We start from the raw sequence: 16465 nt of genomic DNA on the forward strand, positions 1-16465 counted from the left end.
TATAAGAACCGCTGCTAGAAAGCTTGGCAGTTTCCACTGCCCTCTCATTCTTTTCTTAGCTTTCTTTGTCAGTTGCTTTTTTTCCTTCGTCTCTTCCTACTGAATTGTCTCCTACACCACGTCTTTCTTCATAGTTGAACCTAAGTGTTCTAGAAAAAGTGCAAGAACCGCTGCGCGAAGGCTTTGCAATCTCCATTACTGTGTCTCATTTGTTTCTTAGTCTGTGCAAAACTAGATCTTCGATTTTCCTACGATCGGCGGAGTTTGGAGTGCCAACCTCGACAGTTTTGTTGCTTTTAGCCAGATTTTGAATTCGGTGTGTTAAGCATGGTGCCATGAAACAATAATTGGAATAAGGCTGGTGGAGCGTCTGTTCCTTTTTGGTGTCTTACTCCCTTGCCCTACTGAACACAGGAGTAACAGACAAGAGGCCTCTCCTATTTAGAGGATAAAGTTTGTGATTCAAAAAAAAACTAGACCAGTTGTTAGAGCGGGGTAGGATAGGCAATTAACATGATTGGTCCCGTTTCAGTTTAAGTTGTTGGATGTGAGTACGTCGGATAAGCAAAAGCAACCAGGAAATGTATATGCTGTACTTTGGCTTCTTTTCTTTCAATTTTTATGGATGCGCATTGGAGTAAGTTTTGTTTATGGTTCTGTGAATCAAAAGTTATAGTACTACTCTTATTGGAACCTTCTTAATTGTGTATAGCTGAGTTTATTTAATGGGTCGTCCGCGAAAATATGTAAGCTTGAAAGAAGCGACTAGAGAGAGGAATGCGAGGAGGCGCCGGCAGCGTGCCAATGCAAATGCTCATGCCAATTCTAGAGAATACCGAGGTGTGTGTACTGTGGTTATAGATGTACGTAGCATACGTGAGCTGTGCATAAGAAGGATACTGTGTTATATTAATTCATGTATTAGTTATCTTGGAGTATTTAGCATATATCACTCTTTCCTGATAGTGCTTCTGTTCTGCTGATTTGTCGAGGTTTCGAAAAATTACAATTGATATGAGAAATGCTGGACTTTAGATGTATTGACGATGCTAATACAAAGATCAGTGAAATATTTATTCCTTTGAACAGATACTGCTGCTAGAACAAGACTTTCTGTACCTATCAAGCAACCTTCCAGCGGTCCTTCATCTGTGGAATTGAGATGTAAGAGTTTGGTCAATATCGATACTGAAGGAGTGAGCGGTCGAGATGGACATCATGTTGGATCGATCTGTTCGCGTTCAAATGGTAGTTCTATCAGTCATGCACGTAACAAAAGAACAAGACAAGATTGTGCAGAAACATCGGTTGGACGAATGCATGAATATGTAGAAGAAATGCGCATAGAATCAACCGCTTTGCCATCGACTTCTAACAGTAGTATTACTGGTTATTCAAGAGATACATGCTCAGAGCCTATCATTGCCGGCGGTAGTACTTTGTCTACGCCAGCAAACAAGAAGTGTAGATCGGTTCGACCAGGTGATGCAAGGCAGGAACGGCGTAAGATGTTGGCAACGGATCCATTGAACGTCGTTGCCACTGAGCCTGATATATTACCGGATATTCCGGATTGCCAGCATTGTAAAGCAAAGAAATTTCAGTTTGAACCACCTGGATTTTGCTGTTCTTCTGGTGAAATCCAGTTACTTCCTACTGAGATGCCAAGAGAACTGATGATGTTGTATCTTGAGGATTCTGAAGAAGCTATTGAATTTCGCAGATGTGTTAGAAGTTATAATAATATGTTTGCATTCACGTCTATTGGGGTGAACTGTGACAAATCATTGAATGAGTCTTATAATGGAATATACACCTTTAGAATTCAAGGTCAAATGTACCACTTTATAAATCAGTTAATCCCTGATGATGGTGAGAAGGCGAGGAATGTGCAGTTATATTTTTTTGATACTGAACATGAAACGGTAAATCGGCTATCCATCTCTAATAGATTTCAACGAAGCCTAATTACTAAACTTGAAGGGATCTTGAAGATTAATCCTTATTTTGCGTTTTTTCGAGGCTTGCACAATCTACCAAACATAGATAATTATAAAATAGTACTGCAATCTAGCCCTGCAGTTGATCAAAAAGTATTCAATAAACCAACTGTATCTCAAGTTGGTGCTGTTTGGACAGATAATTGTGATAATGGGCATGTGACGTCACAACATATTCAGGTTTATGGAAAAAATGGAAAAACTCAGATTATGAAGCATTACTTTAGTTGTTATGATCCTTTACAATACCCGCTCATTTTTGCCAGTGTGGAACCAGGTTGGCATCAAGGTATAAATCGCATTGCTCGAACTCCAAATGTGCATGGAGCAACTTCTTGCGAGAGAGAAGTTGAGCTAGCTCCCGGTGCTGGAACTACACCAGATCAGTTAATGAATGCTGAGAATTTGGGTAATTTGCTCCATGCTATGTTTTATATTTTCTTATGATCTTATATGGTGTTTAGATGTTTTCGTATATGTTTATGTAATCTTTTTTTTTACTAATTATGCAAATTATTTGCGTTCTTTGCGCCTTGCTCTAATTTCTTTATTACTTTTAAATGATACTATATCGTACTACTAAACCTTACTTATCCTGGCTATTATTGACCAGCGATTCGTAAGAACAAGCGAAAACACAATATGGTCTCCTATAGAGAGTACTACTGCTACAAACTACAGATTAGGGAGGACGACCGATCTATGCTATTGCATATCGGGAGACTGCTACAACAGTACGTTGTAGATATGTATGTAAAATTGAATCAACGAGGTTAGATTTCTATAGGTTGAATGACAATCAGACGCGGCTTCGAACAAAGTTATATCAGAGCCTGATAGATAGTCTCTCACAAGGAGAATCTTCGTCTTCCAATATTGGGACACGGATAATTCTTCCAGGATCATTCATTGGAGGCCCTCGTGATATGAGGCGTCGCTACATGGATGCAATGTCGTTAGTCCAATGATATGAAAAACCAGACATCTTTTTAACAATGACTTGTAATCGAAATTGGCCTGAAATTAAAAAGTTACTTCTGAAAACTGATAAGGTTGAGAATCACCCGGATTTAGTTTCCCGTGTGTTCAGAGCAAAATTAGAGCAATTAAAAAATGAACTTTTCAAGAAAAATATTTTTGGAAAAGTAGCAGCGTATACGTATGTTATTGAATTTCAAAAACGAGGTCTTCCTCATGCCCACTTCTTAATTATTCTAAAACAGGGGAATAAGATGTATTCTCCTGAAACTTATAACCGAATTGTTTGTGCCGAGTTACCTGATATCAATGAGCACGAATATTTACATAGTCTTGTTGTTAAGCACATGATGCATGGTCCTTGTGGTGCTATGAATCCCGCGTGTGCATGTATGCGTCCGCATGTTGGTTGCAAAGACAGATATCCCAAGCAATTCTGTGAGTCAACGATACATACAACCAACTCATATCCGCTATACCGTCGTCGAAATGATAAGAAAAAAGTTAAGGTACGCGGCCATTATCTAGATAATCGTTGGGTAGTGCCTTATTGTCCTTACCTCTTAGCAAAATTTAATTGTCATATTAATGTTGAAATATGCTCCACGATTCAGGCTGTCAAATATATATACAAGTATATATACAAAGGACATGATAGGATTTTGTATCAATTGAGTGACATTGAGACAAATAATAATGTGGATGAAATAAAAAATTATGTTGCAGCGAGATGGGTATCCCCTCCCGAAGCAATGTGGCGAATTTTTGGTTTCGATTTGAATCAAATACATCCATCTGTCATGACCTTACAAGTACATTTGGAAAACAAACAGCCAGTAACATTTCCAGAAAAAAGCTCGCTTCATAGTGTTGTAAAAAATCAAACTTTACAAAAAACCATGCTAACAGAATTCTTTTCCATGAACAAGTATGACGACTATGCAAAGAATTTGAATTGTATATACGCACAATTTCCTGAATACTTCAGATGGAACCAACAATCGAAAATTTGGGAATAACGCAAGCAGAGGGAAGTCATTGGCCGTATTTTAGGTGCACATCCATCGGAGGGAGAAAGATATTATTTATGAATTTTGTTGATGCATGTGAGGAAGCCAACTTCATTTACGGATTTGAGAACTGTAAATGGACGTGTTTGTGCTTCATTCCATGAAGCTGCGGATATAATGGGACTATTACAAACAGATAATGCAGCCGAGCTGTGTTTATCCGAAGCAGTTGCCTACCAAATGCCCAATTCATTGCGTCAATTATTTGCTGCTATTTTAGTTTATTGCAGCCCAAAGAACCATGCTCAGCTATGGCTACAATTTCGGGAATTCCTATATGAAGATATAAAACGAGATTCTTCAATCCCGATTCATCTTGTAGAAGTGAAAGTACTGCAATGCATTGACAACTACTTGCGATCAATGGGAAAGAGTTTACTTGATTATCAATTGAACACATCACTGATCCAACAATCCCAACAAGAGATGGCAGCAAGAGATATAGAAACTGAAAGGAATATAGCTGTAGATGAGAGTGACCTTCGAGCAATTGATCAACTGAACGATGATCAAAGAAATGCCTATGAACAGATTTTAAATGTTGTTACAAGTAATAGCTCTGCATCATTTTTCGTGGATGGACCGGGAGGTACAAGAAAAACATTTCTATATCGAGCTCTTCTTGCAAAAATAAGATCGGCTGGTGGCATAGCACTTGCAACTGTAACTTCGGGTGTTGCAGCTTCCATCTTGCCTGGAGGCTGTACTGCACACTCGCGATTTAAAATACCCCTGCATGATGACGATTCCAAGAGCTGCCATGTTGGAAAACAAACTGCGATTGCACAATTGATTAGAGATGCAAAGCTTATTATCTGGGAAGATGCAAAGCTTATTATCTGGGATGAGGCAAGTATGGCAAAACGAAAATCAATCGAACGGTTTGATGAAATGATGAGAGATATCAATGATCGCAACCTGTTATTTGGTGGTAAAACTGTGGTTTTCGGAGGAGATTTCCGCCAAACATTACCAGTTGTAACAAAAGGCTATAAAGAAGATATTATTAGTGCAAGCTTGGTCATGTCACCTATATGGCAACAGCTAACAAAGCTAAGGCTAAAGGAAAATATGCGACGTTCAGATAAAAACTTCAGCGATTTTCTACTTCGAATTGGTAATGGTACGGAAATATCAAATTATATGAATGAAATTAAGATCCCAGCACCAATTAATCTACCTTTTGTACACGATACTTCATCGGTGGAAACTTTGGTAAATATGGTATTTCCAGATATGGTGGCATTCAGCAGTGATCCATCGTCAATTGTTAATAGAGCTATCTTGATGACGCGGAATGATTTTGTGCATGAAATCAATGATATGCTAATCAACAAATTCCCAGGTCCACAAAAAACATATCTAAGTTTTGATGAAGTTCTTGATACATCGCACTAACTGGAGAACCAAGATTTTCTAAATACGCTTACACCAAAAGGATTGCCTTCACATGAATTAAAATTGAAGAAAAACTATCCTGTTATGTTAATCCGAAATATAAATCCGACTGAAGGGCTTTCAAACGGCACACGACTTATATGCAAGGAGTTCGGGAATAATGTCATTCAGGTAGATATTTCTTTTGGTACATATATGGGTAAGTCGGTTTTCATATCTCGAATTCCTTTACAGTGTTCGGAGATGAACTTTGCTCCATCCCCTTTAAAAGAATTTAGTTCCCTTTAAGATTATGCTTCGCAATGACAATTAACAAAGCATAAGGGTAGACATTAGATTATGTTGGCTTGTATCTAAAAGAACCTGTATTTTCACATGGACAATTATATGTTGCATTATCACGAGGAAAAATAGAAAATAATGTGAAAGTACTTATTAGACCGCTAACTTTTTTCTCTGCGCACACGGACTACACAAAAAACGTCGTATACAAAGAAATCTTATCTATGATTGATTTGCATTAAGTGTTACACGTTGCTCGTTGCTTTGAGAATAAAAAGTCTCTAAAATGTATAAAAAGGATTTTTCTTGATTAAAATTCATTTCTCATTAAAATTGACTTTTAAAATCTGTTTGCTGGGCACTGAGTACTTCTTGAATACTATAGTCGCTTTGTGACTACGTACCTCGTCATGGGAGACTGACAGCTCATTCTCTACAAGCTGGCTAGCGTAGAAACGTTACATTAAATCTTCTTTCTCATTTGATAGCTATCACAATGTATGTAGGGAATCTAGCAACTACGTAGTGGCATTGAAAAATATGCCCCTATTTTTAAGAGCACAGATGTTGCTCAGTCAGAAACGAATATGCAAAAAAAGAGGAAAACTTTGAGCAAGATAGACAGTTCCCAACCGGAGAAAGATTTTAGACTACAATAATGTTTGCATTCTCGTATTAACTCATATTTGTAATTTGTCTATTCCGAGACAGTGTAACTGTTCTTTTACCAATTGTCCAGTTTGAGCATGTAGTAACTATTAAAGTTGAGTATATATCTTGATGCTCGAAATGCTACGTATTAACCTATATCATTCGCTTCTTGTTCTTAAAAAAAAACTTATCTTGACCAATATGTTATTTGCTATCCTTCTTACGAGATCTTCATTCAGAGTATAGAATTCGTAATGCCATTCTGCATGTAAGTAAATCTTCTGCGCTCAACAACAACTGCTGCAAAAGCTTTACAATCAGTTCGAAGTGGACAGAGAGGCTCTTCTCCGACTGCCAGTGAAGCTCTATCTAAAAGATTATGCCTACAAGGAAAAAATGCTACTGTGTAAATGAAGGCAGAGCAATACAAAGCATTAAGGGAAACAAATGGCATATACAGAGAAATCATTAGCAATTTTTTGAGACGTTGTGTATCAGAAAGATATAAAAATCGTAATTTTGAATTCTCGGGTGCAGACTTACGGATATTAACTATTAAGCACGAGTTACGAAGATCCAGAAATTACTGAAATAATGCCTCTAAGAAACCTCTTACACAGAAATGAATCTTTTGTAAGGGAAACAAATTTGAAAATGATCATAGAGAGGAATTCTGCACCTCTGCTAGCTCTGATATCATGCATGGAAAAAAATGTAGCCAGGCCGGCTTTTCATTCGACTGCCAGTGAAATGTTGAGAAATTGGGACGGAAAACTTTCGCTGGAAGAATCTTGTGAGCTAGATGTTTAGCCTTATTTTCAAACTTTAACCGCTCAAGTGATTTCCCACGCAGCATTTGGAATGAAATATATTACTGGTTTCAATCGTTTCCTCCCGGTGTTTAAAAAACATATTCCCCTGTTCTGCAATAATATGAAGATAATTCCAATGCGAGAGACATCAATACATATATGGAGCAAATCAGACTGTTAAATGATCATGTTAAACAGATAGCAATAGTTGGATCTGCACACTTACAAAGCTTACAGAGGTCTCCTTCACCACTTTCATGATGTACCAATTACCACTCTTGCAAAGGTAATCTTCTTCTACTCGTTCAGTCTCTGCCTTCATTACTATAACTAAAAGTTGCAAGAATTTCCACTTCTCCATGTACTTTTTTCCCTTGACACGCCCCCACCAACTCAGCTACAAAATAAGCTATATGACAAGTGTTCACATCTCTATGAATTCGTCCATTTTATGCAGGTATGAAACACAACTCTGACGGCTATATTGAACCTTTGCTTTCAAGAGAGGATAATTGCAGAACTCGTATTCTTGTGGAAAACTTCGTCCAAGCTACTACTTTGTAAGTGGTCATAGATTAGAACTACTTCTGATCCTTCACAGCACCATCCTCGAAGCTCAACAAAATTCTTGTGCCTTAATCAGCCAGCCATTGTTGCAGATTTGATTAGAGAAGAATTTCCAGTACGGCCAATCCCTGCTCGATCAAGCCTCTTGATAATCACTTGAGGGTAAGAAAGACCTCTAGATTCTTTCCCGGTCCCAAGTTTTCTTTTACACTGGTAGATCTGTACGTCCTATACAAGATGACTTTCTAAATATCAAATGCAATCGTATTAACAATTATCATCATTTAACCTACTTCATAAATATCAAGTTTCAGAGCGAAACATGAAAAAAAAATCGCTTTGTCTCTCACTTAGATTCACACTTTGCAGAAAGGCAAGAGAATTTGTCATTTGTTAAGCAAAAAAGTAGAAATATTGCAGAATCTGATCACCTGGACAGCATAGAAATGTTTATTTTTACATTAGAGAAGGCCGGATCCTCGGTTTGTATATTAAAAAATCTGGTCACTCTATCTCTTGATTCAGTTAAAGAATCTGATCACTGCAACAACAAAGAAACTTTTTTTTTTTTACGTTGCATGAGGTTAAATATTCACTCTCTCCTCGAATTCTTTGGGTCTATCTGGTGGTGCATTAAATTCCTAATATTTTCCTGCGTTACATTTAATATTATTTTTAATCAATCAAACTTGTCTCCTGGCTTACGTGCAAAGGAGACTAATGCAGCTAGATATAGTTCAAACAATCAAGTACAAAGTAACTTCTCTAGAAAACTTTGCAAGGAGATGTTCAAAGATCTCCATGAAAGACTTTGCGCAATTCAGACACGAAAGCACCAATATGCCTATTGAACTGCCATCCATTTTGCAACCAGTCCCGCGCCTATCAGAAGTTTATACAACCTCTGAGAAACAAGCAAAAACCAGTGCTAACTTCAACAAAGAGAATACCAGAGTCTACTATCAATCACTCTTGTTGCTTTCAGAAGCTTCTCTTCAACGCACTAAAGACACAATTCAACTGCCATAAAAGAAAACAGGTATATGATATAAATGAATAATAGTTAGAAGCACCGCAAAACTCTGCTTTAGTCATGCCTGTAATACATCAGACATCTCACTTGCTCATATTACTAACACCTGTACTACTACTTGCATGACGCACAAAATTGATAAGCTACGTGTAACCTTCTCTTCCCACAGCACACAATTCTATAATTCCATCATTATGTCTTTTTTTTTTCTATGCGGTGCACTCATGCGTGAAGTAACCTTGCTATTATGTCTATGTATATATCAATATATATATGCTTAACGGCATATTAGAGAACAACTATCCTATGTGAAACCTCCCCCAGATTCTTCAGTTCACGGCAGCCTTCTTGTTTACCTGCAAAGGTAAGTCTTTTATTCTTATTCCCTTATACTCTTACGTCTCCAACTTCCATTCTGTCAACTCTCATATAATTCCAATTTCTATCAATCTATCTTGCATCAGAAACATATTTCAAACTAATACTTATATATAAAATATAAAAACATCTATCATAAACATTTGATTCCTCGTTATTTTCTTCGCTTCACTGTCATTTATATGAAATTTTGCTTAATACCTTCCAGACTTCAAATAAAGCAACTTACTGCAATCTGTTATTGACAAGCGTTGCTAAAACACTTGCAATGACTACTGCCAGGTATCTTCTGATTTTACAGTGCTTAAGTCTATTATTTACCTGACCTATTGAGAAATCTACAAATAATAATATGCGATATTTTATCAGTTTTACTTGATATAAACAATCAAAATTTCAGATCAAACATAGAAACCAAGTGCGTTCTCATTCCCGACCTGACAGACGCGAACAGAAACTGGTTTGCAAAGCTTGTCATTATAGAAAAGAGCCCTATTCGTTATGGCAAAGACACTGGCACTCCATATCAGAAATATATCTTCGCAGATGCAGCAGTAAGTGCGCCTTCTCAAATTCTTACTACTACATACGATTTCCAGCAAGCATGTTTCTTGACCCTACAAAATTATATTATAATAAATCTAATTATTTTTCCTCCTACTTGAAAAACAACAGAATAACACGATTCAAGCTTCTGTGTATGATCGCGATATTGAAGATCTTGATGCAATCCTGCAACTGCATTCTACCTATTACATTGGAAATGCTTGGATAACAAAGATTGCTAATCCATTCTTCATGGCTTCATCAGCCTATCAACTGGCAATATCAAAGAGAACCTTCATCCGTGCTGTTACACCTGATAATGCACTCCCCTGTGAACATTGCTACCAATTTACACCATTTCACGAGCTGCATGGCTTCATTGGAGATGACAATACAAGAATAAGCATGCCAACACAGCTCCCTTCACCTTACTTTCCAATTTTTACCTGTTAAACTTTATTAGACTGATGCAACATATATGATTTTTTTTAGGTATCTTATGTACCGTCATCCATGCCTTACCTCCTCGCACTGTTCCCAGTGGCAACCGTTTTGTTCCAATTCAGGAATTTGTTGTTCTTAATGAAGAGTAAGATAATGACTGTCATAGAAACATTTTTAGCTAACACAAAATCTTTAAACTTTCTATAACTTCTTCATGCAACAGGGAAAAACCTTTATTATTCACTATGTGGGAAGAATTCCTCCCGTCTGAAGGTGCCCAATTAAAGAACTTGATACCTCACCAGCCAATCATTATCATAGCAAGACCAAAGGTCAACACTCATCACAGTAAGACCTAGCTACTTTCAAATAGCACTACGATAAAACATTCTGTAGAAATTCCCGTGTTGCTAATAATTATACAATTTCTCAGCTATATCTATTGGGACTCAGGCAACTTCTATCATAATATTCAATCCAGAAATCCCCCAGGCTGCATTATTGAGGCAATGGTAAGATAAATATTCTCTACCTTTAACCTATTAGTAGTACTATCCTAATATGCACTCTCTTACTAACAGAATTGCTGAAAATGCTACTTATATACGGAGGATAATTGAAGAGAAACTCTACGACAAAGCTCATCAACAAGTCCATCCACCAATTGCATCGCAGCTACGAGAAATATATACTATTGACCCTACTGCTCAACAGGTCAATTTCCTAACCTCCATGTTTAAACTAAATTTAAAATTTACTTTTCCTAACTTTCATTACAAAAATATGCAGACAAAACCCTTTTGGATCAAAGCAGAAATTCGTATCCGAAACACCAACTCCCGTTACTATTTCCTCAGTTGTCCCAATCCTACTTGTATGAAGCCTACCGGTGCAGATATCGACACAGACTTCACATGTTTTTATTGCCGGATGACGTATCCGAAACCTCTCGCAAGGTATCGGCTATAAAACTTACACCTCCATTCTTAACAAACAGTAATGAATCCTCCTTGTATATAAACTTCGGAGCTACGAATTAATCACGTATTTATTACTAACAGTTTCACCTATATCTACTTTGCAACTTTTAGATTGCGCTTTGAAACCCAGCTATGTGATGATACCGGTTTGCTAACAGCCACTATCGAAGATGACTATGCTGAATCAATTCTTCAGACATCAGTGCATGAAGTCATACGCATGGAACAAGCAGAAGAACAGCTAGACATAGCCGTCATCAATAACAGGCTACAGAACACTCGCTACTATATCCAAGTGAGAAATACAACAAGATCAGTCCAGTTCATACACAACCCTCGCTACATTATTGTAGCATACCTCCCATATTACCGCAGCAACGCATTGCCAGTACAACCCATCTTTCTAATACTGAATCCGAGACGTCGGGATCTATAGCTATCCCAGCTTCAACTGCTGATAACTACACCTCAACATCACGACTGACAGTCACATTTGCAAGTGAAAGTACCAGTGAAGAAGAGATAGGTCGGCTTCAGTCAAAACACCTCCTTGACCCAAGCTCGGAGATTACACCAAAGCGTCATAAGCCATGAATAACCTATCTTGTTATCAAGAAAATAAATACTAACGTGATACCTTTTGTTTAGGTGGACCACATAATGTACAAAGAACAAGACTTTTGTTCAGATCCTGTGACTCAGACTACCACTGAAAAAGCAAATATCCAGCTCCAGTCAAACCACCTCCTTGCTCCAGACTCGGAAGTTACAACGAAGCGTCGCAAAGCGGGAAAAATTTGCGCTGCCACAAAAAATACCAATACCAACGTAGTAACTTTTGTCTAAGTAAACTACCTTATGTACATAAATTAGAACTTTTGCTCAAAGCGTACAGCTTTGGTACCTGATCAGTGTAACAAACATCTCTCGGTAAATACGAAGTGCATAGTAATGCTAATGATAAGTAGAATACAAGCCAGTATTATCTAATTTTTACACACACTTACTGCTCCTAACAGACTAAACCAAAAAGGCTATAAACACCATCAAGATAAATACGACACAACAGCCATGACTCAACTTAGAATTATTTCACAGCTCATTCCATTAAACTATGCCTAACTCCTTCAAGCAACCAAGCTACACCGACTCAAAGCATTTTTACCAATAATTACATAGCTATAGTTCCAATAACGGCATTGGAGCGGCAAAACGTCTCGCACAATTTAACTACCCCCATCTCCTGGCATAGTTTCGTACCACTCGTGTAATTCACGAGCTCATGGAATATCGACGTTATACATAACAATAGTCTGTTCCTGTGTAGCAAGTGACACCCCTGAAAACAAAGAGACAATTTAAAAAAAAAATTATTCACCCTTGATCAAAGAATGGGAAAAAAATAAAATAGACAACTCACCATAAAGACGACTAACTTTAGGCCTACAGATTAAAACAACTGGATGTTCATTCGCAATCTGAACAAGATGCATCCCTTCTGACTCAAGAAAATCCTCCCACATGGCAAATATCATTGGTCTCATCCTAGAAACAATAAAAATAATTATCACATGAACATAAAAAAATTTCCTAATACAAAAAAAGCTTACTAAAAAATGTCTTATAAATAAAACATACTCCTCATTCAGTATAATAAACTCTTGAACCCATATATATCTTCCTCCGATAATAAATATTTGCAAAGGTAGGACTTCGATCACCATAGCAAGAATAGCTACAACAAAACGTAAATAGTTACAGAGCCATAATTGTTAAATGAAACATATATATATATATACTCAATCAAACTCAAATAAATACATTAATACCTAAGTTCGAATCTCCGAAATATCTCAAGGAACCCAAATTCGCAAACGGAGTAAAATTATATATATTATCAATTGGCAATCTCAGTGATGGATCAACCAACTGAATAAAGCTATATTGTGTAATCACTAACTCGAAAGCAACCGTTCCAAGAACTACTCGATTATTCGTTAATCTACGAACTGTCGCACTTCCTATATAATACGTAGAATATAATTGTAACACCTCATCTAACACCTGAACGTCATTTAAGTAGACAATCCCTTGAATCCGATCACCCTGCAAATAAAAATTCCGTAAGTCCAAAATATGAACGCAAATGAAATAGAGAAAAAAAAATTCCTACTTACCAAATCATCGGCAAAAACGTAACGCTGATACTTACGTCCCATATAATGAGCATGCCGAATAAGACTTTTTTCTACCACCGCAACCCGAATAACCCATGCATAGATATTATCGTTTAATTGACTAATGGCCACGCGATTCATCTCCATAATAATACAAAAAAACAAATTACAAGCTTACGAACCACTACTCCAGAACTCCTATATCAAAACAATTCTTTTAGAAATATACTACTACAACACTGGTAAGCTCCTGCCAACCACTGGAAAAACGTATCATTAAAAATGCATGGGAGGAAGATGAACGACCAGGCACCACACACCACTTAACAAGACATTCCACGTTTTTATAGAACAAAACCTCCACTCTGATACACAAAAAAACATGCAACATAATAGTTGTCACATAACTACGACCCAAACTGCCAAGTGTCAACTTCAATGCAAATATATGGCACCCATGCATACACAAACAACACCAATCTTGCCACCACACACAGAAACCTGACACAATGCATCACATTTTGACAGCGCAAATCTTTAACACTAAACTACCTTCCATCGATTAAATTAAATTAATGCAAGTTGGGGCAACCTCGCGCGTAGCGCGAGGCTTAAGAAACTAGTGTGTTTATAAAGTTACGAGTACATAGTCCAACAGAGGGGTAGATATTACCTACTGAGCGACTTGTCGCTTAACCCACTTTTTACCATTTTTGCAGATTCTGAAGAATATGAATTGGTTTACGTAGAAGACCCTGAGGATGACTTGTATTAGTTTTAGATGAACAGAAGTTGGCAGGCTGGCTACTTCAAGTTGTTAGTCTTATTTACTTTCGTTTCCGCTGTTTCAATCAGAGAATAAATGTACGAACGTCTTGGATATTAGTAGACTACCTTTTTATATGGGATTTGTATCGCACTTTAGTTAGTTATATTATTTAGTACTTTTAAAGTTAGATTAATTAATGTAGCCTTGTATTCTTGAGCGGGACTTGGGAGTACGGCGGATGTCATGTGACGAGCGCGTGCGGGCTCGGGGCGTGACACTTTTGCTTTGTGACCAGCTATACAAGCACAGCTCTTTTTTCTTAGTTTTATATTAATTCTATCTTTGCTAAATATAGTACAAAATGTGAATCATTTTGAGACTTACATTCAACCTTCACATAAGTGACAAAAGAATATTTATTGCTTGGTTGAAACTAAAAGAACATTTATTCAGTTTTGGCAGAAGCGAAATTCCATTTGTTACAAAAGAACATTTATTCAGTTTTTCTAGAAGCGAATTCCATTTTTTTCCTTTTTCTCGTAGATGAAAACTCCATGTCATTGTTCATCTTAGGCATCTCTTGTTTGATGTGGCAGTGTCATAGTGGTTTTTTTGACATTATGAATGTGAGCTAAAAAAGTGTACAGAAAGATAAAAAGATGATTGAAATACATATTTATGATACAACCAATTTTTTTTAAAAAAATATAATCACTTATGCAAACAAACATATTCTTCCACTAAGCCACCCATACTCCGGCATCTTAAGGATAAAACATATAGCTCTTGTTCACCCATACTTTTATTTTATTTATATATGTTGACAAACAAACCAAACCTAAAAGTTTTAATTGATTATTAATAGTTTTATCTATAGTTAAATTTTTAATAGTTGTATTATTTAAAAGTTTATATTTTATTTGTTAATTTCTTAACATAATAGTTTCTTGTTTTACAAGTCTAGTTAGTTATAAATAGCACATTAGTTAAAATATTTCTATGATTTAATTCTACAAAGTAACGCTCGAAGATGCGTTAATGCCTGCAGGATGCAGTTGCAGGCGGTGACACATGCAGGAGGAGAAATCGAGGCCATAAGATGAAAGGTCAAAGTCTCCATTATTTACACTTTCGGTATATAAAAAACAACCGAGTAACAAGGTAACATGAGATAGGGTTAGGGATGCAAACGAGTCGAGTCAAGTCGAGTTTTGGTCTAATTGAGTCGAGCCTCCAATTAATTTTATGAAACTCGAACTCGAGTTAAAAAAGATTAATAATAATTATTTTATTTTTAAAAATGAATAAAATAATTTTTTTTCTTAACAAATAATAAAATATTAGAGATATATATGTAATTTTACCATTAAAATAAAAAATAAAAAAATATATATAATCGATCTCGCGAGCCTACGAGCTTAATGTTTTTGAGCTCAAACTCGACTTGATTAGTTCGAGGTCGATTCGAATTCGATATTGACCGAATAAGAGGAGTATAGGTACGTTAGACATTGCCACTGTTTCGAAACCATCGATTCCAGTTTCAAAATTGACGGTTTTGATTCTTTCGAAAGATAGAACATAAGTCAGTTCTCAAAAGAGTAGTTATGACTACGTTTCTTGAACCTACGATTTCAGTTACGGTTCCGATTCTTTTTGTTATATTTAAACACTTGTTGGTATAAAATTGATTCTAAAAAAATATGATAATGAATGTAAAAACAAAAAAAAACTTATTATATCATCATGTGCAAGAAAAAGAAAAAATTATGCAGATTTTATGAAAAAAATATTTTATTATTGATTAGATTAGATTTGTCTTAGATTTAGATTAGTCATGGGGTATAAACTTATTAATGGAATAGGACAATGAGTTGTTGGGTTAGAACTAGAGCTACTGGTAGTAGATGTTGACTATTGATATTAAACCATAATCTGGTTAAATATGTTTAGGTGGCAAATATTTTTTTAGAAGGTTTAAATAGGCTGTAAACCATCCATTTCGATTTTGGTTCCGACTCAGAATTTTGATGAACCTAAATCTAAACCTTTAGCCACAATTATAGTTCCAATTTTGATGTCCAAAATTTGGTTTCGATTTCGGTTCAACAATCCGTCAATCAATTCTGATCTGGTTTCGATTTAAATCTGAATCGTGGTCACTCCTGGGATGGGTTGTAACCTATTTGCCAAAGTTATTGCCAACTTAATAGAATTCAATATAATGCCAGTGCAACATTAATTTGCACAGAGTGGTAGTTGGGTATGATTCGATAGAGCTGGGTGGTTGCTGAGTTAGTATTACGCGCGGGTAGCAATTGAATGATGATTTTTGAAACGCAGATGAAACGGTAACGCCTACAGGCAGTGCAAAATTAAT

At 36.5% G+C, this 16465-nt stretch overlaps 2 protein-coding genes across 2 annotated transcripts; both read left to right on the forward strand.

The window, feature by feature from the left end:
* Positions 1-725: 725 nt before the first annotated feature.
* Positions 726-2968, forward strand: LOC113769034. Its single transcript, XM_027313520.1, has 3 exons — positions 726-840; positions 1090-2409; positions 2778-2968. Exons 1-3 carry the CDS (start codon positions 726-728, stop codon positions 2966-2968), a joined length of 1626 nt encoding a protein of 541 aa, XP_027169321.1.
* Positions 2969-4078: 1110 nt separating this feature from the next.
* LOC113769035 (ATP-dependent DNA helicase pif1-like) lies at positions 4079-5446 on the forward strand. The gene has a single exon (XM_027313521.1). The coding sequence runs from the start codon at positions 4079-4081 to the stop codon at positions 5444-5446; it is 1368 nt and encodes a 455-aa protein (XP_027169322.1).
* Positions 5447-16465: the final 11019 nt, after the last annotated feature.

Source organism: Coffea eugenioides, chromosome 4 (assembly GCF_003713205.1).
Source record: "Coffea eugenioides isolate CCC68of chromosome 4, Ceug_1.0, whole genome shotgun sequence".
NCBI classification, from domain to species: Eukaryota; Viridiplantae; Streptophyta; class Magnoliopsida; order Gentianales; family Rubiaceae; genus Coffea; species Coffea eugenioides.